The sequence below is a fragment of the Pagrus pagrus genome (assembly GCF_965226575.1).
Source record: "Pagrus pagrus genome assembly, chromosome: 20".
Classification (NCBI taxonomy): Eukaryota; Metazoa; Chordata; class Actinopteri; order Spariformes; family Sparidae; genus Pagrus; species Pagrus pagrus.
This window is the reverse complement of record NC_140207.1, coordinates 23,066,914-23,091,262: the sequence shown is the minus strand read 5'-3', so window position 1 is coordinate 23,091,262 and position 24,349 is coordinate 23,066,914. Positions and strand designations below refer to the sequence as shown.

Genomic DNA, 24,349 nt, shown 5'->3' with positions numbered 1-24,349 from the left:
AGCAGACCAGTGGCAGGGCAGCCCCGTGGCAGCCCATCCTGCAGACACTTAGCCTGTCCGCTTTGCCTAGCCAAGGGACACTCTGGCAGTGAAGAGCTGCTCTGGAGGATAAGCAGCAGAAGAGCGAGAGGGAGCTGAAGAGGTTGTTGTATTTACAAGGAAAGTTACAGTTCATAATTCACTGTATCAGTTCTGCAAGATAAACATACGTTACCAGAGCTACACTATGAGTTAACAGTTTGAGTCAAGCATACAGAATGAATAGATAGAGGCTAATTGCCAATAGGGGCAACCAATCAGAGGCGGAGTAGGGTGGCTCTTGCAAGAAAACCAGTGTGATCCATAATAACACAGACTTGAAAAGAGGGTAAAAAAGAGGACATAACAGAGCAAGGAGACGCTGTTATGTCTTCTTGAACAATTCTTTTTACCTTGCTCTCACTCCCGTAATCCCATACTTTGATGTGTGGTTTGTGGGTATTGGGCGTATAGTAAAGGAAAGTATAGGGACCCCACTTCAAATTTTCGCATAAAATGTGCGCAATAAATTGGATAGAATTCACAACTGTCAGTCCAAGTAGAGACAAAAAAAGCTTTTAACCTAAATACAGCCTGTATTGTACTGTATGATTGTTTTGAAGAACAAATATAAACACTACATTATAAAACCCTATCTACCAATGGTAGACATTTATTGCCTAGTTTGCAAGAAAAGAAAGATTTGAGCATGCTATATAATATTGGGCACCAAAACGTGTGTGGTTCATTAGTTGTATTTTTTAACTGATTGATTTTAGCAGTTGAATGACAGCAGGGGAAATTAAAAAAATATTATTTGGTTGATTTTGTTTTACCGACATAATATGGAAACAAGAAAACAAACTTCAATTCTCCCAAGTAATGCAGTTTAGCTCCAAGCCATTATTCAAGTAATGCAGTTCAGGTCCAAGCCATTATTCAAATAATGCAATAATGCTCTTATTCTGGAAAAAGAAGGATGTCCCAACACTGAAGTTATGGCTCACGGGGCTGATGGACACACTTCACCTTGAGAGGATCCGGTTCTTCATTAAGGACAAACTTAAAGACTTTGAGAAAACTTGGCAACCTTTGGTATCTTATATTGCAGGCCAAGTTGAATCTTGATCGCAGTCCTGGGTGGGTTGTTATAGGTAAGGGATGTGTCTTTTTTTTTAGCCGGTCCCTGTTTTTCCTTTTATTCATTTAATTACTTTTTGTTCATGTTATTATTCATATGTTGTTTATACTAAAAAAGAAGCATTGTAATAACAATTTTCTGGTTTGATATTTTGAAATGACGCTTCACAATAAAAATATTTGAAATGAATTTTACCATAACAATGACTATTTTTTGTTTTAACGACATAATACAGAAACAAGAAGAAAACATACACTGTGTTAGGGTAGAAGATCTATTTAATTATAAGGGCAGCAGAAAAGGATAAGCAGTTTCAGATAATGGATGGATCTATTTCATTTTCATCTTGAACAAACATCTCTGACGGACAATTAACAATTTAAAGTTGTAATGCTTAGGATTTTCGTTCTGATTGATTTGTCGACACCCATGGTTACCATGGTAACAGCAAATGTGTTTCAACACTACAGCAAACACTCTGGGCAGCAGCTTTATCAGAAATACAAGAGCAACTGGTGGATCTATTTACAGTACTATCAAGCACACTCATGTTTAGATAAATGGCCAGATGGCTGCATTTAAACAGCAGCACACAGCGGGTTACCATGCAAGCTGCTGGCCTGACCGTTGGGAGCAACTTGACTTTTAGTGTCTCAGCCAAGATTATTTTGGCATGGACAGGAGGTGTTAGGGATCAACCCTATAAGATGAAGAAGAGACCATTTATTATCATCCATCCTAAGTGAGCCGATCACAAGTGAATTCACACCTGGTATATGAACCCATCTCCAATTGCGTCTCAGGTGATCACTTGTGATTGGATCTCACTTCTCCGCTTCATATGCAAATAACCACCTACCGTACATCACTTGGACAAATGGACACAATGTTTCTTAATACTTAGAAAGAACTTAATGAAGAATATTTGTTGAATTTATATAAGCCCTAAATATTTCATTTATTTATTTATTTATTTGTTATTGACAGCATTCACAAAGTTTATAGAGTTTCTCCTAACTCAACATCCTACGCAATACAGTATCTGTTAAGGAAAAGAAGTAGCTTATATTGGCTGAAGTTTTACTGTATTTGCAAGATTTTACATGTTTGCCATCTCAGAAAGTTGTTCATAAACATCTGCTGCTAACAATGGCAGGTTAAGAGAGGCAAAACATGTCATTTACATTACAGTGAACCACATGAAAATCTGACCATTATACATGTTGCTTCTTGTTGTTTTTTGGCAGAGGAAGTCAGTTGAGTAGGCGGTCCTTCAATGCGGCCCAGGACACGTGTGTACACTGCTAAAAGAGTGTGGCCACATGTACAGTATACACCCCTGAAAGCGGTCTCAGTTATCGGATCTTGCATGTGCCCTCAGTGAATCTTGGGGGCATTAACACCTGTACTCAGAGCTGTCCACTTGTGATCAGATCACTCAGGACAGATGATAATATCAGGTCTAAGTCCTATAAGATAAAATGACAACTCACTCTACCTACATGCAATCTGACAATAGTAACTGCCAGCAGTAATAGTGACAGTGATCTTGCTGAGATGTGCAGCCACTCGCCTGCAGACCTTCATGCAACCGCTCACTACTTTTTTTACTTTCTTGATAAAAGTAAAAAAGATTTCAAATAGTAAAATGATTTAAGAGGCATTTTTAGTTAACATCATAGGTCAGTTCTTACGTCGATGACAAACTCATTGCATTACCTGTGGACAAAAGAAAAGTGGACATAAAATAAAAGTCACCCAGTATTTTGCAAGTCGAACCTTTTTAATATGAATCAGTGGCAGTTGGATGGTTTGTTTCCATCAGCAGTAACTTAATACAGCTCTAAGACAGTGAACAGTGACCTGCGAGGACATTATCAATAAGATAAAGCTGTGCTGGATTACATGCATCCATAATTTCCCTGCGAATCCCTTTGACTTAGGCAAGCTATCTGAATACGACATGTGAGTGGCAGACTCCGCCACTAGTCTCTGAGCTGAAAGAAGAAACTTTCTCAGTCATAGCTCTCTTCCTCTACATCAACACAACGATGTACCTTCAAGGATTTTGGCCAAGCAAATAATCTTTTACATTGAGAACACCAGTATGGTTTCTCTCCGGTGTGACAACGCAGGTGTTCATTGTAACTACTTAAATGAGTGTATCTCTTGTCACATTGTTCACATTGATATGGTTTCTCACCAGTGTGGGTGCGCAGGTGTCTGTTGTAATCACTAGACTCCGCAAATTGTTTTTCACAGTGCTCACACTTGTATGGCTTCTCTCCAGTGTGGACAAGCAGATGTCTTTTGTAGTGACTTGCACGACTAAAACTCTTCACACATTGTTCACAGCGGTATGGCTTTTCTCCAGTGTGGACTCGCAGGTGTCTCTTGTAATCACTTTGGAAACGAAAACACTTTCCACATTGTTCACAGCGGTGTGGCTTCTCTCCAGTGTGGACTCGCAGGTGTGTCTTGTAATTACTTAAGCGACTGAAACACTTTTCGCAGTGATCACACTGGAATGGCTTCTCGCCAGTGTGGATACGCTGGTGGTCCTTGTAACTACTTAACAAACTGAAACTGTTTCCACATTGGTCACACTTGTATGGTTTCTCTCCGGTGTGCACAAGCAGGTGTCTCTTGTAATGACATAAGTAACTGAAACTCTTTCCACAACAGTCACATTTGTATGGTCCAGTATGGTTACACAGGTGTGTTCCATATAAACTCTGGTTGCTGAAATGTCTCCCACATTGGCCGCAGCAGTTTGGTGTTTCTTCATTGTGGGTAAGTAAGTGTAGCTTGTACGCAGTAAGTTGATTGAAACTGCTGCTGCATTGTTCACATTGATAGTCTCTCTGCACTTTGAGTGAGTCCATGTCTTCTTAGACTACCAAACCAGCACTTCCTACATCGATCATGTCTGCATCTGTTACAACAGAGAAATAAAAACAGAAACAGAGATATTAAGATCAGTTCAGCATCCAATAAAAATGCTGCTAGCTATTCAGTAGCCATACAGTAGAACACCACAACTGTAAAATAAAAATACTTCCTCAACAACATATTGATAATTCTTAAATAATAGCAGGGGACATTGCAAATGATCCACCGCCTTTGAAATTTTCTGCTGATACCATTTGTCATCAATGTAAGCTTAAAACCACCCACTGGTCAAGGCAACGCACTTTACATATGTAGCGTATTGCATTAGCTGCTCGACTGTCCAACAAGCACTTCAGTTGAAGCATACTGGCCCTGTAAGGTTTAACAGCATTCAGTAGTGTGTAGAAGGCTCCAGCCTCACTAAGTTCAAGAAGCAATTTATTCCAGAAATATTCTTTGCTGAAAACTTGCCATCATTTTTTTATTTGACAGAGCTCATCGCTCAGTAGCACCAGTTGGATTATTGTAAATTACGGGTCTTTCTAAGAGAAAGCAGATCAGATCGGTGAAGGCCAAGTCAGTCACTTTCAACAGTGTTCAGCACAGATTTGACTCACCACAGTCTGCAAAGGACTTTGCATCCATGAGATTGGCAGACCTGAACCCAACATTCACAATTGAAGGTTGGCCTACATATGCTTGAGGATGTTACATGCTCCCTCTCTGCTGGCCGGGATGTGTCACTGTGGCTGGTGATTGGCCTCTTGCCTTGCCAGGTGATAACAGTCTGGCTGATTGGGAAAATCCAATAAGAGGGGGTAGGGCACTAGGCTCTTGCTCTCTTGCTCTCACTTCAGTCCACCAGACAAGCGGTGCAGTCAGTCAGCCGGGAGGCTGGCTGAGGTATTATGTTTTTGATTTTTGTTTATCTGATGGGTGCGGTAGTTCAGTTTTCGTGGCTTCATTTCAATAAGCTTTCGTTGTTCTGTTGTGTTAGCGTATAGGGTTAGCCCCCAGTTCTGACGGCCCTGGTGGGTTGGTCTGGGAGGCTGCTCTTTTGTTTATTTTGGCCGGCCCATTGTTTTGTTTGATTGTTGTTAACTAATAAACTTACATTCTTTTAAACTGCAACTGGCTTGTTTGTTGTGTATTAGACCTCACTTGAAGGGGGTCATAACAGAGGACAACACTGGCCTTATTTTCAGTAAAGACAGGAAAGGTATGATTCTATCGGAACTCTTAAATGGGGATTTAATTTGTGAAAGTCAGTACTCACCACAAGAACTGCTTGTTGGATGGTTGAGAACCAAAGAAACTCCCTCTCCACACCCCTTTCTGATGCTCTAATGCCAATATGAACAGTTCCTGAGGTGTTGTGATCAAACGCTGATGTTTTAAGATCACAAAGTAGTATGACAGTCTCCATAAATACTGATTAATAACAGCTTTATTGTGTTGTCATCTACAATAATGTCTAAAATGAGCAATCACAGAAGATTTGAAGAATAAAGTGCTAGAGTCCTAAAAGCTTTTATCCGCCTAATGCTAAAACATGAGGCCTAAATAGTCTAAGTAATGCATGCAATCATTAGTTATCTTGTTAATTCAGTGCTGTCTGCATCAATGTTGATGCATATTTGATCACACCTTCTATGAAGAACTAATTTTCACAATCATCAAAAAGCTTTTCTTCTCATCAGCACATCATAACTCTGAAATCATCAGTAAGGACAGACTGGTCAGTGCAGAACACTTACAATACTAGAACAATTGTACTGCAGCTTAGGGTCGCATGATATGGAAAAAAAAAAAATCACATGGTGATTATTCTGACAGGAAGTAAAATTGTGATCATGAGGATGTGACATTTGTTGTGGTCTCTACCAAACCAAAGGACATCTCTGCAGCACCACAGTACCTCATATTTTTATGCTGAGCCCCAGTGTGAGAAAATGTACAGTATATTTCTTCTTTCTTATTCATTCATCTTAAAAGGAGCAGTCCGGAGTTTTGTTGAAGAAATTTTAATAAGAGAAAGGTCTTCATTGTTTTTTTTTTTGCCTAAACAAACTAAATAATCAAACTCTCTTTGTTTTCATGACTGAATTAACTGAAGAATCAAACTGACCTTAAAGAATGACACAATTTATACTGTTTGACTTTGTTTATATGTGGCGGACCCTGCCACCTTTCTAGCTTCAAACGGTGTTCTGGGACCTTATTTTCCTCTGAGAACAGCTTGTTTTTTCAGTTATGGAGAAAATGTATATTTCTGAGTTTGTGTTATTACCTCATTACTACTGTAAATATTACAATTCTGACTTTGAATTTCTTCAGAACTACAAAGTGCCCCTTTAAACGTCATCTTGGAATGTTTTTACACCTGTACTGCATGCATTACATGCCACTGGTCATAAGTCATTTTATTTCACAATGTCATTTCGTTAATAAAGCTATTACAACTACACCATTTCCGCAGATGTAGTCATATGAAAATGTATTTTGTAATGTCTTAATTGTCGTATTATTTCAATATCTGACTTCTGCTCAAGTCATCGGACTCCTCAACAGCCTGAACACAGCTGACTCGTCAGTAGTGAAGGCTAACTCAGCAGCAGCCTAGCTTAACACATGCAAGCTAACACACCACAAAGTTAGCAGCAACATGCTAGCAGGAAACAGCTGTATTTCTACAGCTGGACTGACGAGCTTCAAAACGTGCGGTCATTAATCAGAAATAAGACGAGAGAAAAGAGAGCAGCGAACCTTTAAACTCCTCTGTGCTCAACTTCCGCCCGGTAATCTTCCTCCGCTGCAACCTGCAAGCCGGAGAGGGTCACGTGACAGGCGGAAACAACCGAAGCCTCTTTTTTTTTTTTTTTCCCAAACAAATCTTTATTGTAAGTCCAGTGTAACATTCTGCATGTCAGCCGCGGACACGGGGAGCAGGGGGGGGGGCTGCAGCACCCCCCGAAACAAAGCGTTATAAAAACCATCAGTTGATTGTCCACAAGATATTAAAAGTGTCTCTGATCATGAGTCCTGATGTTGTTGGACAGTTCCGTGGTTCATCAGACAAGTGTTCGAAATACACTGCAGAGACGGAGTCTCTGCTAACAGTGGCAAACAGGCAGATCCGCGTTATACTGTTTATACTCCATGAATAACATCTGCAGAATTTACAAGACAGCTCAAGAAATTAGAAAAATCCCGCAGACAGTTTTTCACAACCTTTATAAACCTTTCCTTCTATGTCAACACCTCAAAATTGTGTAATTTTACAAGGGAGTCCGGATAATTTCTCTCATCTCCTTGCTGTTGTCAACTGCGGTTTCTGTGGCTTCTTTGACGTTTGCTGTCTGTAATGCAAAACATTTTTGTTAAATACTATTAGATATAGCCTAGCACCTGTGGTTTTACTTCCAGCCTCCCTGAATACAGCAGCAGATATTAACCTGACAAATGTAAAAAAAGTGATTCAAACAACTGAATGTTGACATGAATATTTTGCATTAATGGCGAATATATGATCATTAATATAATACAAATGACTTTATCACAATTTATCATTTAGAGACCAAACTAAAAGTTTATATATATAAACTAAAAACCTAAGAATAAGAATGAATCAATGAAAACTGATTTGACATAGTGTTTACACTGTTTTTTCTCCTTCACATTTTGCTGATCATTTTCGTTAATTTTTGAATGGTCTTTCATTGAGGCTTGACACGTACCTGTCACTTTGTCACGCACACCACTAAATTGTCCCTTCAACTAAACAAATGTGGGGCTATGTGACCTTATAACCTGATGGGATTCTGCCAACAGGACTCGACCGGATTCAGTCACTTTGCAATAAACATGGCTGGACACCAGACTGGGTCTGAAAACAGTCTCTGAGACATAGAGGCCAGTTTGAAGACAGGGGATACATACAGAGGTGATTTACAGGACTGTGACTCTAGGGACAAGAGAGGCATGAAGCGGCACAGGAGAGCGAGGGAGTCGGACATCAGCAGCGGGTGAAACAACATGTAGAGTAGAGTAGAATATTTTCATGTTATGCTGAGAATTGAGGATTTATTTGGACCGAACCAGAAGTGACTGTGGAAAGGCAAACCAAGACTGTTTTGGTGAATTTGAATGAAGTTTGTTTGAGATTAGTTTGACGTCCGATTTAAGCTTGTTTACTGCTTATCTCAATGCTTCCAAATCCTAATATTCTCATAACAGTAGTGAAATTCTAATTAGCTTTTTTCTATGCCAAAAAATTGCTAGAAATGTAGCTTAAATTTGCACATTTGGATGGAAACTTGAATGTATGTAATTTTCCTGTATGGACCAAATGTGCTTTCCTTCTTAAACATACTTGCAGTTTAGTGAATCACTTTTTAACACCCAACTAGTTTATAAGGTCACACACCCTGTGAAGATTATGACCTGTGAACATGCTTCCTTCCTTCCTTCTTTACTTAGTGTATCTTTCCTCTTCTATTTCCAGCTGTGTTTTTATCATCAATCTGTTATCATCAAACACATCACTTCATTAACCTCTGTGTCAGCCCCACAGTGTGACTCCCGTATGGAAATGTTGCATATATTGGAATAATCTGATTCAACACTACACCCTGTTTTGACAGCTATGAATATCCTATGAAAATGAGTCAGTGACACAGCAGAATGTTTCCAGTGGTGTATAATGAAAGATGTAACAGTAAACACATTTGTACTGAGGGATGTATTTTTGGACCAGACGTCGGGCAGCTGAGACAAGCTTGAGCCCTTATTTCCTGCCTTCTAAATCACACCCTCTTATCACACTGAACAAAATAAAAATAAAACAAATTGCTCTTTGTAAAATTACATTTCAAAACTTTCACTCTAATGTTTGAACATGTCGATCTGTTGAAGGGGTTGTGGCTTGGCAAGAGACTTCACTCATATTAGATTGTTCCCATTTAACAGTTAGTGGAGTGCTATTTGCTTCAGCATTGTTACATGTTTCCTGTAAAAGAAAAAAAAATGCAGCTAGCGAGGGACTTGTCGCAGATATTGATTGGTGCTTATGGTAGCGCTATAGGCAACTCTAAGGCCTAGTCCACACGTACACAGGTATGTGTAAAAATGCATTTTTTTCCTCCTAAAAAAATTCCTGTCCACACCAATGGCATGCAGACACAGGTTCACAAGCACACGCCAAAGCAACAGGTGGTGATATAGCCTCTACTGTAAGGCAACGTTGGACAATCAGAAGTCTGCCACACATAGGAGATGAGCAGAACAACCCTGGTTCTCCTGTCTACACATAAACACTGAAAATGGTGTTTCTGAATATCATCACCCTCGCAGGAGTTTTCCAAAAGCTCAGTTTTCAGTTACCTGAAACGCTGTTAACGTGTGTACGGAAGGCCAAAACCATAGAAAAAGCTTTGTTTTAAGAAATACCCGTGTACGTGTGTAGAGGGCCTAAAATACCTTTTAAAGATACCTATAAAATGACTATTTGCCATTGTTGGGCCTGATGCTGGCATACAGGTGAGATAAAGCAACACAGGAACAAGACAATTGGTATAAAAACACAATTTTGACTTCCTGGGACCATAAGAATACATTTTCTTGCATGGCATAAAGGACATTTTTATACAGCAAACATTTTTCCAGAATTTGAACACTGTAAACTGTATTCATTTAGTAAGCAGTTAAGAGTTAAACTGAACTTTTATGATCCTGCCACTCATTAAGCAAGTATGTGTTTGAGTGCACGCATGTGTGGGTGATTTTATGTGCATGGTGCATGGTGATGTGTGTCCCTGCTGGTATGCCAACAATCCCATTCCTCTTTGTCCACTTCTCAAAATAACCCCCCACCCCAGCAGCAGCTGAGACAAAACTTCAGACAGACAGACAGTCTCTACAAAACAGAGAGAGAGAGAGAGAGAGACATTACAGGACAAAGAGATGGGAGAAACATTTGAATCGCCTAACACAGGAGGATATTAGCTGGTCTCATATCATCTGTGACCAGAGCTCAATAACACCTGATCATACACTTGACATACTACAACTTTTTTGTGTTTTTTTTTAATTGGACCCATCCTGTCCGGTCAACCACTGTCTTTTCAAGCCTCCTGTTTTCAACACAGGCTCCCCTTTATAAATGTGTTGATTTGACCCAGATGATCCGACTCAGACTTCACACAGCCTCTCCAGAGCCACAGAGGACATTTATACATGTAGAACTGATTTTGGAGCCTGAGCAGGACTCCCCATAATGAATAAAGTGATCATCACATGTAAAATTGATAGATAATGAGTTACTAGAGAACAGACTGGCAGATAATACATTAATGGGGTCGCCCCTAATACATTTCGGGGCAGTAGAGCAGGTTGTCCAGTAATCGGAAGGTCGCTGGTTCGAATCCCTGGCTCCCCCAGCTGCTTGTCGAAGTATCTTTGAACCCCAAATTTCCATTTGCCGTGAATCATTACATAATTATTAGTTCATAAATATCTGTGAATCAACATACATACTACTTTCTTCATGAGTTGTTCTCAATAAAGTATCAAACAGCTGAATGGCACAAACTAGTGACTTCTCATTAATTACAAATTACTTAATCATTAGCTACTGTTTTTGTGCCCCCTCAAATAAAGTGATACATCATACTGAATGATAATAAATAGTCCCAAGTAGCTAGTAGTTTCACTTTACTTGAAGGGGCACAAAAAGTGTCACTAATAATCAATTAATTAATAATTGATGAGCTGTCAATTGTTTGTGCCACTCAGTGGCTGGTTCATAGTTAATCAGGAACAACTCATGAAGAAAGTGGTGAGTATGTTGATTCACAGATATTTATGAACTAATCATTACCTAATGATTCATTAATGTAGTATCTCCCAGTCTATTCTCTAGTAACTCATCATCTACAATATTGTCCTCGATTCAGTTATTCAGGAATTACTCATTAAAAATTCAATACTTATCAAGTCATTCTTGATTCATATCTCACTCGCTCCTTAAGAGCTACTCACATTTTAGCGTACTGTATTGGAAAGTGTTTCTATATGCAGTTGGATGCAGTTACTGTCTGTCTGTATGATCCAACAGGTCCTTTGCCCTGAACATTATGGTTAAAACATGCACAACAGTTTTAATATATGAATGATAAATAAAGACATACATATTCAAAGCACTTCCATGGCATGTATCCAACACATCTAGGCTGCAACTGATATGACCAGACAAGAAATTATTCAAGAAACCACTAGGTGGCGACACCTTACCAACTAAGTTCCCAGGCTTATTGTATAATCAGAACTGTATACATTTTTCATCCTTTAAAAAATAGAAATTTGTTGTATTAATGATGCAGAAATATCAACATGTTGTTTGTCACATTGATTTTTGCAGATTATCTTTGTAGTTATTTTTGTATTATCTCTATATTTAAATGTAGACTCTATATTTACTGTCACTATACTATTATTTGTGATCCAGTGTCCTGTTGAACCTGTGTATAGACATTATTACGGTGGCCCTGAAGTGCAAATCACAACGGCAAATCAGAACACACAACAACAAAACAGAAAACACAACAACAACTTACTAAACACAACAACAAATCAAAAACCACAACAACAAATCAAAAAACACAACCACAAATCAGAAAACACAACAACAAAACAGGAAACACAACAACAAAACAGAAAACACAACAACAAATTACTAAACACAACAACAAATTACTAAACACAACAACAAATCAAAAAACACAACAACAAAACAGAAAACACAACAACAAAACCGAAAACACAACAACAAATTACTAAACACAACAACAAAACAGAAAACACAACAACAAATCAGAAAACACAACAACAAAAAAGAAAACACAACAACAAATCAGAAAACACAACAAAAAAGAAAACACAACAACAAAAAAGAAAACACAACAACAAAAAAGAAAACACAACAACAAATCAGAAAACACAACAACAAAAAAGAAAACACAACAACAAATCAGAAAACACAACAACAAAAAGAATACACAACAACAAAAAAGAAAACACAACAACAAATCAGAAAACACAACAAAAAAGAAAACACAACAACAAAAAAGAAAACACAACAACAAATCAGAAAACACGACATTAACCAAACCGGAAAAGGTAGGTACTCTCGGGCGACATGAATCGTCGCTGATTGGACTGGTCCGTCCTTTGAACCGGAAGGACAACACCGCCGTTTTCTTTTTTGTTGTTGTGTTTTCTTTTTTGTTGTTGTGTTTTCTGATTTGTTGTTGTGTTTTCTTTTTTGTTGTTGTGTTTTCTTTTTTGTTGTTGTGTTTTCTGATTTGTTGTTGTGTTTTCTTTTTTGTTGTTGTGTTTTTTGATTTGTTGTTGTGTTTAGTAATTTGTTGTTGTGTTTTCTGTTTTGTTGTTGTGTTTTTTGATTTGTTGTTGTGTTTAGTAATTTGTTGTTGTGTTTTCTGTTTTGTTGTTGTGTTTAGTAATTTGTTGTTGTGTTTTCTGTTTTGTTGTTGTGTTTTCTGATTTGTGGTTGTGTTTTTTGATTTGTTGTTGTGTTTTTTGATTTGTTGTTGCGTTTAGTAATTTGTTGTTGTGTTTTCTGTTTTGTTGTTGTGTTTCCTGTTTTGTTGTTGTGTTTTCTGATTTGTGGTTGTGTTTTTTGATTTGTTGTTGTGTTTTTTGATTTGTTGTTGCGTTTAGTAATTTGTTGTTGTTTTTTCTGTTTTGTTGTTGTGTTTCCTGTTTTGTTGTTGTGTTTTCTGATTTGTGGTTGTGTTTTTTGATTTGTTGTTGTGGTTTTTGATTTGTTGTTGTGTTTAGTAATTTGTTGTTGTGTTTTCTGTTTTGTTGTTGTTGTGTTCTGATTTGCCGTTGTGATTTGCACTTCAGGGCCACCGTACATTATATATCTCTTGCAAAACATTTTAAATACAATACAAATGTAAATATGTAGGCTTTTATTTGTCAGTATAATTTTTTGGCTGCTTTTGACAGTATGTCTTCATCAATTTCAGACTGTCAATAAAGTTACAGAGATTCCACAACACAGAAGCTCAATGATTAAAGGGCATTTTAGTATGAGTGAAATTAAATTTTACTCTGATATGTGTAAGCTATTGTCGAGTTTATATGTGTAAAAAGTACAATATTGCAGTTGTAGAATGTATAAACTGTCTCATGTTCACTGCTTTCCTATAGTTTTTTCTGTTGTGACGTCAGGACTGTCATTGCCATGGAAATTGCTATAGGAATGCTTGTTACCCAATTCACATTGTTTTTTGTCCTCTCCTCTAACGCTGTTCATTCATCCATGCATGCATTGCTTTCATGTTATTCCTCTTTTACCATGCAAACTGTAAAACATCGGCACACACTTATAAAAAGGGTTTTTAGAACAGTTGTTGGCCGGATTCCTTTTTCCCCACTCCAAAACACTCATTATTTACCGCTCACACAAACCCACTTTTCCACTGCAATGTCCACCTCTATCCTAACAGTTATATTTAGTTTTCAGTGTTAATCGTGTTAATCGTTGAATACAGAAGAGCTTCAATTAAACTCAAATCCAAAACAAACAATATGATCAACAGTTTGATTTATTCTGCACTTCATTACATCTTTTGGTTGAGAACTATAAAGTTACACTGGTATGTAAGGAATGCGTACATAAAAGACAAAGCAGCTACACGTGCTGTTGATATTGAGTACATTGTGTCATATTGTATGTAATGTTAGGTTTCCAGGGGTGATTGCCCAGCCAGGAGGTATCCTGGACTGTTTGCAGGGAAGGATCCGGAATCAGGCTGTTTGCTCTGTAAGGCCTGTTGTCTTTCCAGTAAAAACATTCCCACAGTGGGGGCAAGCAGAGCACGCTGAGGGACAGCAATTTACCACAAGCATGGCGGATACAGAGCATCCTGCATCCTGGATGCTCACTGCTGCTAAACCTCAACCATGGAGACCCAACATGGGATTACAGGAGCTCTCAAGGCCCCTTATGCCCCACACCGCCTCCCCTTACTCCTGTCAGATTGCATGTGTGGTTTGAGTTGGTGTGGTACATTAACCTTAACATTAAGATTATCTGTGCATGTGTATGATTTGAGTAATATGTATTGCAGCATGAAAGATTGGAGAGAAGCAGCGACAGACATTTAGAGCAGATCATGCAATAAGTCTCATTTTATATGAGAAATTGTAGGATTTCAAGTTATAAATGACCAGCTATTGCCAGCATCATTTATGAAAAAAACAATGGGGACACAAAAACAACTTTTCTCTTCTTCTTATCTGTCATTTTTTTACATGGATCATGTTCTGTTTAATATTTAGATATTACAAAGAATTATTGTAAGGTTTTCACATTGTAAAACATTACTAAGAATAAATCTGACGACATGAAACTGAAGAGATCATTTTAATTCTGAGATTCCCGATTTGAAATTAATTTAAACAGAGCAAAAATTATATTTGCTCTAAAAACCGGCAGCTCTAGACTCCTGCATATGTGCCATTGTAAAAGAATGGCTTGTCTGTCACACAGTGACCTATGATCTCAGGTGTCCACCTCTGGACCTTGGGCTTGCCGTCCTTGCCTGGCCGAACAATGACGGTGCTTTTGGATGCCAGCGAAGGGTCTTCGTTGAAAAAGTTGAAGGGTCGGAGGAAAAAGCCAACTGCGTTGCCGGGTGTTGCCGTGTTGGGGATGTCCTCTGAGTGAGGCACATGCAGGAAGCCCACTGTCACCCAGGCAACCAGGTCCTGCACACAGAAGAGTCAACATTACATGAGGTTTTTAGAGTAGGACACATAACAGGTAGTTTTTATCTTGTTTTAGTTTTTATCTTCGTCTGTTTGCACTTTCAAGTGCAAACAGACGAAAATGTCAGCATTTGTGAGTCACCATGATGGTGCTGACCAGAACTGATGAACAGATTATTTCAGGAAGAGCAAATGTGAACCATTGACGTAACTTCTCAGAGAACACGCTGCTCCTGAAATGTAAACCACATTTCTAGGGAGCTAGATGCAACATCACAAAGGATGGTGTCCATAATTTTACTTTAATCATAACTTACTCTCAAAATTCCAGAAACCATGTAACAAAAAGGATAATTGAACCATCACCGTCGTTGGTGATCATGAGATGATATTATACAATCAAATAAGGTTCTGGATACATTTTTTCTCACTGATTTTTAAAGTTATTGGTGCTTGTTGCCAGTTTTCATTAATGTCCTGTGTCCAGGGGTGCCCTGTGCTGTGAAAAAAATTTGAGATTTAATGATTTTACCAAACAGTTTGAAATAGGGTATGCTGGATATTTCAGTGGAATGCTTTCTAGGTCAAAGGAATAGTTCAGCATATTGGAAAGTAGGTTTTAACGCTTATAAAGCAAGCATTGTTTAATAAATGGTTTATAAAGTATTTCATTGTTTGTTAACAGTCAAATAACTATTAACTAAAGTTTAGTGAACTATAAATGTAACTTTTATCAATGGTAGTTATTATAAAATGTACTTTATTTTACTTATTTACTTGAATATTTATCTCTAATTTCTGTCAAATATTGTGGTCAAAACTTATGTCCCCTGATTTGAATCCTTTAAGCTTTATTATGAAAATTTGCTACGTGTATAAACAGGGAATGTAGATGCATCTGGCCTGTACCTGGTTTACTATGTCTTCATTGTTGCGGATGTAGTCCTCAAAGGACACTACAGGTTCCCAGGGGTTGTTCTGGGTGTAAATGCTGCTGCTGGTGGCTTCGCTATCTTTATGACGAGTCACAGCCAGAGGATACCTGCAGGGAAGAGTGTTTCATACTCACTCTGTTACTTTGACACCTGACTGGAAAAGGATTCAGTACTTCTCCTTACATCAGTTAATCTTAGTTGTTTTCATTTTGTCCAACTTTTTTTTTCTTGTTCAGTCAAACAGAGCTTATTGATCACAGTGATCTTCCGCTGGGTAATGAGGAACACAGTTGTTTCCTGAGTCAGGTGCAAGCACTTAACTCAGATAGCCCAACGGTAGCAGTCCACTATTAAGGGACAAAGACAACACTGTAAAAAGCGTTCTTTGATGGTTAGCTGCACCTCTGTTGCCTCCATAAACTTAACCATACTTTGATCTGACCAACAAAATTCCAATCAAGAGACTAACCTCCTGAACCCCACTGAGCCTCTGTTTTTTCAATCATTACAAACTATGTTGTCACCACAATTATGTGTGCAAACTTTCTTAAAATGCATTTAAATAATGCACATTCAAATTCTACCGAAGATACCAATGTGTCCAGAGATAACATATATGATTGGTTTTGGGGGAAATGTGTCTAAGATGATGGATGAGACATTTGGAATGGTGGCACCCATAAAAAATAGTATCTGAGGTTTTAAAAATTTGACCCAAGTTATACATTTATTTTTTTCCAACAACAAAAGGGGTACATTTTTTATTACCTTGACCAACTGATGCCGTTCTCCTCTCTCCAGCCTCTTGGAAGGACACTGTGGGCATGTGAGTTAAACTGAATACGGTAACTCTTCTCGTGCCCCCACTTATTTTTCTCATTGGGGTTCTTAAAGTGCACATAGCGGGGGAACTTTTTGCCGAAGCGGAAAGCTGCAGATCGCTCGGTCTTGTGCTCAGTCCTGTGGAGTTTGGACTGGACGACAAAATTCTCCGGGCTCCAGGGGTTTGTGAAATTGACATATTTCAGATCCAACGTCTCAAAGCTGTTCTCTCGCCCTGTGTCACAGTGAAGGCAAAGAGGGTTTCAGAAAAGTTATAAGCAGTCTGTTGAGATACTATACAAACATTCACTTTTGCATCACAAGTCTCCATTGCTTTTTCTTTTAAATCAGAGTAGAATTGAATGCACTGTCATAGTAGTAGAAGTGACAGATGGGTTTAACAAGATTAAGTTATTGTCTTTGCATGGCACAAAGCCTAGATCATAGATAGCCTTGATCACACATTTCAACAGAACTGTCTCGCAGAATTTATAGGCCAAGATTGGCTCCTTTATGACAGGGTAAAGTCCAGAAAGCCATCCATTTTATCTGGACATCAATAAAAAACTTGGTCAAAGCAAGTTTCTTTGTGCCCTTCTTTTATCTCACTGCACTGCTTTCACAGCTTCAAATTGATATCAAAGCTCTTTGAAATGCCGTGGTGTTGAAAGGTGATATACAAATAAACTTTCCTTACCTTTCCCTCAAAATACACAATATAAACAAAATAATAAAGTTTGCTTTTCCACTTTTCTTTGAAGACCACATTGTAGGCATTTTGATTACCCATTGTCTTTCGTCATTATTGGAAGAAAAAAAACTGGATCATATGACCAGAGTCAATGTTTATGAGATTCTCACTTTCTTCAATATATGCACATGGCAATGGCTGTATGATCAGCTCAGTCTCACACCAAAGCGAATAATAGGCCTGCTGATCCACCAGACAACAACATGTGAGTTTCACATTTTGCCTAGTTGCGAAAAGTTCATGTGTTTATGAAGGTGCAATACCAGCAGGGGGCGATAATGACGGGAGCTAAGGATTAGTGTAGTATTGGGGTTGGGGTTTGTTGAGTGGTTCAGGTAATTCAGAGGTCTTACCAGGATTCAAGACTTGTGTGAAGCCAATAGTTAGTGGTGACTGTTTAAAGGAAGTAGTATTGTTTTCAAACATGGGCGAGGCCATATGCGACAATGACACTGTGGACCAATGGGTCCATTACATTTCTTTAGTGTGATAACATGTTGGTATGGTGTAGGATTGAGGTTATAGCTAACAAATGATGGTGATGGTATGGTAAGAGCTTGGCAACTAAAACCCTTTTAGAAGTATTGTTACAGTTAATAAAAAAGCAAGTGTTAATTGTAGTCGGGCAGGGCGGCTGTGGCTCATGAGGTGGAGTAGTTGTCCACCGGTTGAAAGGTCGATGGTTCGATCCCCAACCCCTGCAGTCTACATGTCGATGGGATGATGTCCCTGGGCTGATAGATAGTGATACTCAAGATACTGAACCCCAAATGGCTCCTGGTGGCTCTTCCATCAGTGTGAGTGTGTATGAATGGTTGTTGTTTCTGATGAGCAGGTGGCAGTCAAAGCTGTAAAACCTAACTAGGTGATTGGACCATAATACTCACCAGCAATATCCAGGTCCACTTTATAATGGATGAGATGTGTGTGCAGGTTACCCAGCACATGGTTGTACACCTTGGTACCATAGTGAAGTCCATTAGGTGTAAAGAAGGTGGCGTGGATGTATCCGGTAGCGCTGACCTTAACCTCCACCACTCCATTCTGGTAGAAGAGGAAGTCCCAGATGTAATCATAGTTGTAAACTGTCGAAGTCGTCCGCAACACCAGCACAGTGTTCTCCAGCCCTCCATAGAAGTTGTATCCCCCCTGGGAGTTGGAGTTGAAATGTCTTCTCAAAGGCATAGCAGTGGTCATTTCGAAAATACAGAGTGCATTTTTGTGGTGCACAGGTTTGTCTGTGTCATAGTAGTGGTAGAGGTCAACAAAGGTGGCAATTTCTGGACAGTCGATCCCAGGCGCCAGCTCAAAGGTTGAGGCACCCATTGCCCAGCCAGCATCGATGTACTTTGTTTGCATGGCAGCAGGGGTGTCACCAGAATAGAAGGCAATAGCTTCTTGGAGGCTGATCTCATAGGCAATCCTTTCTCCATTAAAACGGAGGTCAAAAACTTGAAGTCCGGCTGATGAGCGGACTCGGTAAGAGAAAGACCATCCAGCATATTCAACAAAATTGTGGTCAATGTGATAGCGAGGCCCCTGGGGCTCGACAAGCTTTGGCCCATGGATATCAGTGGGAGTGTTGCTCTGACCGCGGGGGACGTAGGTGGAGTAGAGATCATTTTCATCATGATCGGGCAGTTTGACCTTCTCCACACCTCCCGATTCATAACTTTCTACCAGTTCCTCAACACTGTCAAAGTACATGCTGTTGTACCAGACCTTCTCAACAGTCCACTTTTCTGGATCCAGGTCCTTGTGGTTGACCAATACCTCAAACCCAACTGGGTGGATGAAATAACCCTCCACAAACTTCTGCAACATGATCCAGCTTGTCCTCTCACCTGGACCCACCCCACGAGGGGCTATGTCTGAGAACGTCAGGCACCGGTCGGAGCAGTTAGTGAAGGAAAACCCTCCTGTGGTCTCAAACAGGAGCTTGTGAGCTTTAGTGGTGATCTTGGTGAGGATGTCAATGATATGGTCATACTCTACAGCTGTAATAGGCCTCGACTCAAACTCAATAGGCTTATTCCCCTTAAACGTCTTGACTCTGTGGGACTTTGGAGATGGCAGAGGACTCACAATGTACTCGGTGAGGTTGGGCTTGGCCTGGTTCCCGAACTGGATGATCACACGGGCTTCACGTTGGGGTTTGGCCTGTCCACGGTCCAGAGCTCTCAGGGCTTCATGCTTTCTTGGCAGGTGGAGTTCCATCAGTAGAATGTTGTTCTTCTTCAGAGACTTGCTGCGAGCATTAGTGAGCTGCAGCTCTGGAATGCCATGCAGGTAGGCCCGGACAGCTTTCATCTCACGTACAGTGAGGTCGGAAAACATTGGGGCGCCATGATGGGCCCACTCTCTTGATCTGGAAGCACTACAACCAGCCAAGCAGACCAGCAGTAGACAGAGAAGCTTCATGGCTGTAATATAATGAGAAGAGAATATCCAGCATTAATAAAGTGAATGAAGGCGGAAATTTTTTTAATCCAAACGTTTTCCTAGATTTATGCTCCTGTAAATGAAGGAATCAAAAACTAGAGTAATTCCTCTACTTGGCTCTCCTTTCTTCTTCCTCTTATCAATGCCCGATAAGCAATTCTTCTTTGTTCCCTTTACTCTATTTGCTTTTATTATATTACAATCTCCTCTACTACTCCACAGGAACACAATCAGTTTGTACCAGCCTCTGCTGTAACACACTCACAGTCACCATTGCCCTTCTCTGTCTATCTCCCTGCAATGTTTGTGCTGCACATTTATTAGAAAACCATCAAGTACTCAATGCAATTTGGCACATTCTTCAGGATTCATTAGATTTTATAACATGCTTGCATAATTATATTTTTGTAATATTATTGTGATATATGATGTACTGACTATGGAGTATTTGAAAAACACTTGCAGCTCTATATCAGGAACAAAGAAATAAACCAAGCTACTGTACCTGCAGTCGTCCTCCTGCTTCAAGCACTTTGCGCAACTAGTGTGATCAGTTCAGTCGACCTGCTTCACCAAAAGAAGAAAACTCTCTAACGTAAACAAGGATCAATGGACCGCTGCTTATGTTTAACCTCCTACTTTGCAGTGCCGGAGGCTGATTGGCCAACAGTGGGTTGTAAATATGATGAAATAACAGGTGCCATTTTAGGTAATGCTGCTGATAAACTGTGCCAGAAAGATACATCGTCTTAGTCAATCCAGTAATATGCTAAGGTGAAGACATGCAACGCTGAGATCTAATAATACCAAGGTGGAAAAATGAACTTTATTGTAAGCAGTGCAAGTGATCCAAAAGTCAAGTGCATTAGTTTAGGGAACAGGTTAAACATTTATGTGTGTATTTTGAATCAAAATAAAAGTATTAATAGTTGTAAGAAGGATTTAGATTGATAGCATTAATGATCAATGTTCTTCGGCAGAAATTGCTTTTGTTCAAATAAGTAATTTCTTTACTAATATAATACCTCCTGATGGGGAAATGAAATTAATTTGGAATTGATGCATGGGAAATTGTAAAAAAGAAGTGTTTACAATGGGAAGTCTCAGGTTATTCAGACTGTAGTTTGAATTTAGCAATAATATGTCAGATACCATTAAGGTGCTATTAGCCACAAGCCACCAGCTCTGTAAAAGTTTTGAGGCTTCATAAAAGCAGAATACTGTGGATTACTATAACATCACCCCATGGAAAATGTATGCAATTTGTTTTAAATGATAAGTTCACACAAAAATGGAAATTCTGTTATTTTATCCTCCCCCCATGCTGATGGAAAGACAGGTGAAGTTTTGTAGTCCAACAAAAAGGTTTCTGGAGCTGTTGGAGCATTCACCTCAACAACTGAAGTAGCTGGAGACTTGTTTTAAAACATGGAAAGCAACCAAATAACAAACAAACAAACAAACAAACATAACAAAACAAAACATAAAATGGCTCCATCTGCTTGCAGAATTCAGAATCCAGAGATCCCAAAAGGATTTGACGACATTTACATCCTTTTCTGAGAAAAGTAACGCATAACAGTACTTTAGAGTTACCAAAAATTATGGTTAAACCCCTTTGTTACTCGTTGCACATGTTGGTTACATTGTCCAGACAGCATGTTACCAGCTGTACATGTGCCTTTGAATGTGTTGACTCTACCGTCATTTTGTAGCCTTCTTTACGGCCCACAATCGGTAACTAATAATAGGAATGACAGATGCAATATCACATTTGCAGCTCTTTATTTTGCAAACAATCTGACAGCGAACTGGGCAGAGGCATACAGTATTAGGCACAGCTGTTTACATGAAAACAACAAGCATTTATCCTCCAGGCACAACTTGCATTTCACCATGATGTTGCGCTTGTCCTTTCGCCCAAAAATTCAAAATAATGTGAATATTTCCACAAAGTCAATGCTGTCCTCTCTGCCATCTCACTACATCGAATTAGCTAGCTATGCATGTGCACTGACACAACAGTAGGTTTACCTTCCACTGGCATGCAGCCACCTGCTGAGCAGCAGGAGAGAAACAGAAACAGATCAAATGCTGCTGGGATTATTTTTAAATTATTTATAAATTATTATAAATTGTTTTTGTGGCAACAAATAAAAGGAAAAGACAGCAATTTTTTTCAAGTAATGGATGACTTTAATGAAATACTAACTTAATTACGGATTATTTGAATTGCAGAACTATATATACATGTATATATGTTTATATATATATAAATAAAATAATATTTAAATAAAAATGTTCATATTACTGAAAACAATTATTTTCTCCCTTATTCAACTCAACAGTTTATTCTTTCCTGTAGTAAATAAGCCTTCTTTGGCATTAGTAGTAATCTTCATCTAGAAAAAGCGCTTGTTGTAGATCAATGCTTTTTTTGTTTTACACACATTTATATCTGAATCAACTGGTAAAACAGTTTGATGCACAATGTATGAAACTTCCTCAGGGCTATAATACACTCAGATGGTTTCTGCATTTCACCCTGTGACTGCTGCTAGTGCTGTTTTATTATTGAATGTACACTGTGGACAAATCAATTCTAATGTAGATTGTTGCTGTTTCTATAGTTTGCTGTCATTTGCAGTGTGTTAGGTCTTGGTGCCAGGGTTTAAGATATACAGAGGTCCATGCCCAAAGTCCCCAATGTGTAGTGTAAAATAATCTCCAACACAATCTACTGCAGAGTTCTTAAAATCATTCTTTGACCTTCATTTTGCAAGTAAGTTCTTTTGCTGATGTCTGTGTCGGCCTACCTCAGTGATAATGCAGAGAGCAAATTTGCATACTTATTTAGTTGGAAATTCAGTTTGTTTTTAGTCGTGGCGTTAGAGATAGCAATGTCTGTCTGTCAGTCAGTTGGTCAAACCCTTTTTGGTGCAGACTCAGTAATTATCTCAACAATTACTGGATGGATTGCCATCAATTTTCATACAGTCCCCATAGAACGAATTGTAATGACCTTGGTAATCCCCTGAACTTTTCCCTTGGTACAAAAGCAGAGCAACATTATAACTATTCCAGGGAAATATCTCAATTAGATGAATTGGCACAAATTTTACAGACATTCATGGTCCCCAAAGGATGAATCTTACAGCCTTTGGCCAGTGTTACCAGGTTGGTTTGATGCTTCCAAATCCAATAACTGCTCAAAATCCTGTCAAATTGATGTCAGAAAAAGCCCAAATATTATCTATAATAAACAATACATATGAATTCATAAACAATAGTAACACTATTTAACCTAGATTGAAGGCTACATCATACGATTGACTATAAAACTATTTTCCATGTCTGCCCCAGCCTTAAAACCACACACACATACTGTACATATGTATGTATATGTATCTACGTATAGGGTTAGGGTTATTTTACAAATCAACAGTAAACCACCCAAAACCACCCAATCTGGCATGCTGCCTTTGGTGTTCCCCTTACTTTTCCTTTTTTTTTAATGTCTCCACAGCTATCTTGGATGGATAACCATTACATTTGTCACACACGCGTGGAGCCCACAGGATCAGTTGTAATAACTTTGGTGATCATCTGACTTTTTATCTAGCACCATAATCAGTTCAAAATTTCAATTTTGTCCAATACTTATTGACAAATACATTCAAAACTGTTGGCATTCCCATCAGCCTCAGTCGTACTTAGTATTCAGTGCTAATTGGCATAAGTAACTAAAATTCTGTACGTGGACGATCTGTCAAACATTAGCATTGTCATATGGGCACGGTAGCATGCTGATCAGCATTAGCACAGTGTCCAGACTCCAAAACTTGTTTCTTGTTGCGTGAATGTGAAGCTCATATAACCCTTACCTCCTACCTCCCTCTCTTTTTCTGTTTCACCCCTTTTCACCACAAATGGTGATGAAGCAATGAACTAACAAAGTTCCTCACTGGGGGGAGCATGGAGGAAAGATGAGGCAATTATGACACACTGTTTTGTTATTCCATTAAAGCAAACCCTTGTGACAGTAGCTTGTTCTTCGTCTCCTCTGGGCTCGAGCTAAGGTGTACTGTGGTGACAGCTGTGTTTGAGCCTCCTCACTCCGGGGTCAGGAGGTCAGACTTGGGATATTGGTGAGTCTCAAAGCCTTCAGTCTCCATGTCTGTTGACACGCTTCATTGAATAAATGCCCCATCATCCTTCCCGAAACGCTACTCTTTACAGGATTAGGCTCTGACAAACATCTCTTTATTCTGTGGCAGAGACACCACCACCCCCGCCATCACCTACAGTGTCCTCTAATGTTTGACGGGGTGAGGTCAGAGGATGTGTCCGTCACAGGTCTGGAGACCAATGCCTGTGCTCCCAGCTGTGACTTTACCACTTATATCCAATAGCAGCAGGTTCAGATGCTACTGTACATCCCATGAGTCACCCCCCGTATTTAAAACCCTCCATCTGGGGCTCCGCTCCCCCATAAGGCAAAGTGTCACTTCACTGAGGACTGTATCACATACTGTTGGACAGAAAACAAGA

At 39.2% G+C, this 24,349-nt stretch overlaps 1 protein-coding gene across 1 annotated transcript; it reads right to left on the bottom strand.

The window, feature by feature from the left end:
- Positions 1 to 14,578: 14,578 nt before the first annotated feature.
- Positions 14,579 to 19,777, bottom strand: aoc1 (amine oxidase copper containing 1; the record flags this gene model as incomplete). Its single annotated transcript, XM_084340390.1, has 4 exons — positions 14,579 to 14,848; positions 15,758 to 15,890; positions 16,552 to 16,840; positions 18,244 to 19,777. 4 exons carry the CDS (start codon positions 19,775 to 19,777, stop codon positions 14,579 to 14,581), a joined length of 2,226 nt encoding a protein of 741 aa, XP_084196516.1.
- Between the last annotated feature and the right edge of the window lie 4,572 nt (positions 19,778 to 24,349).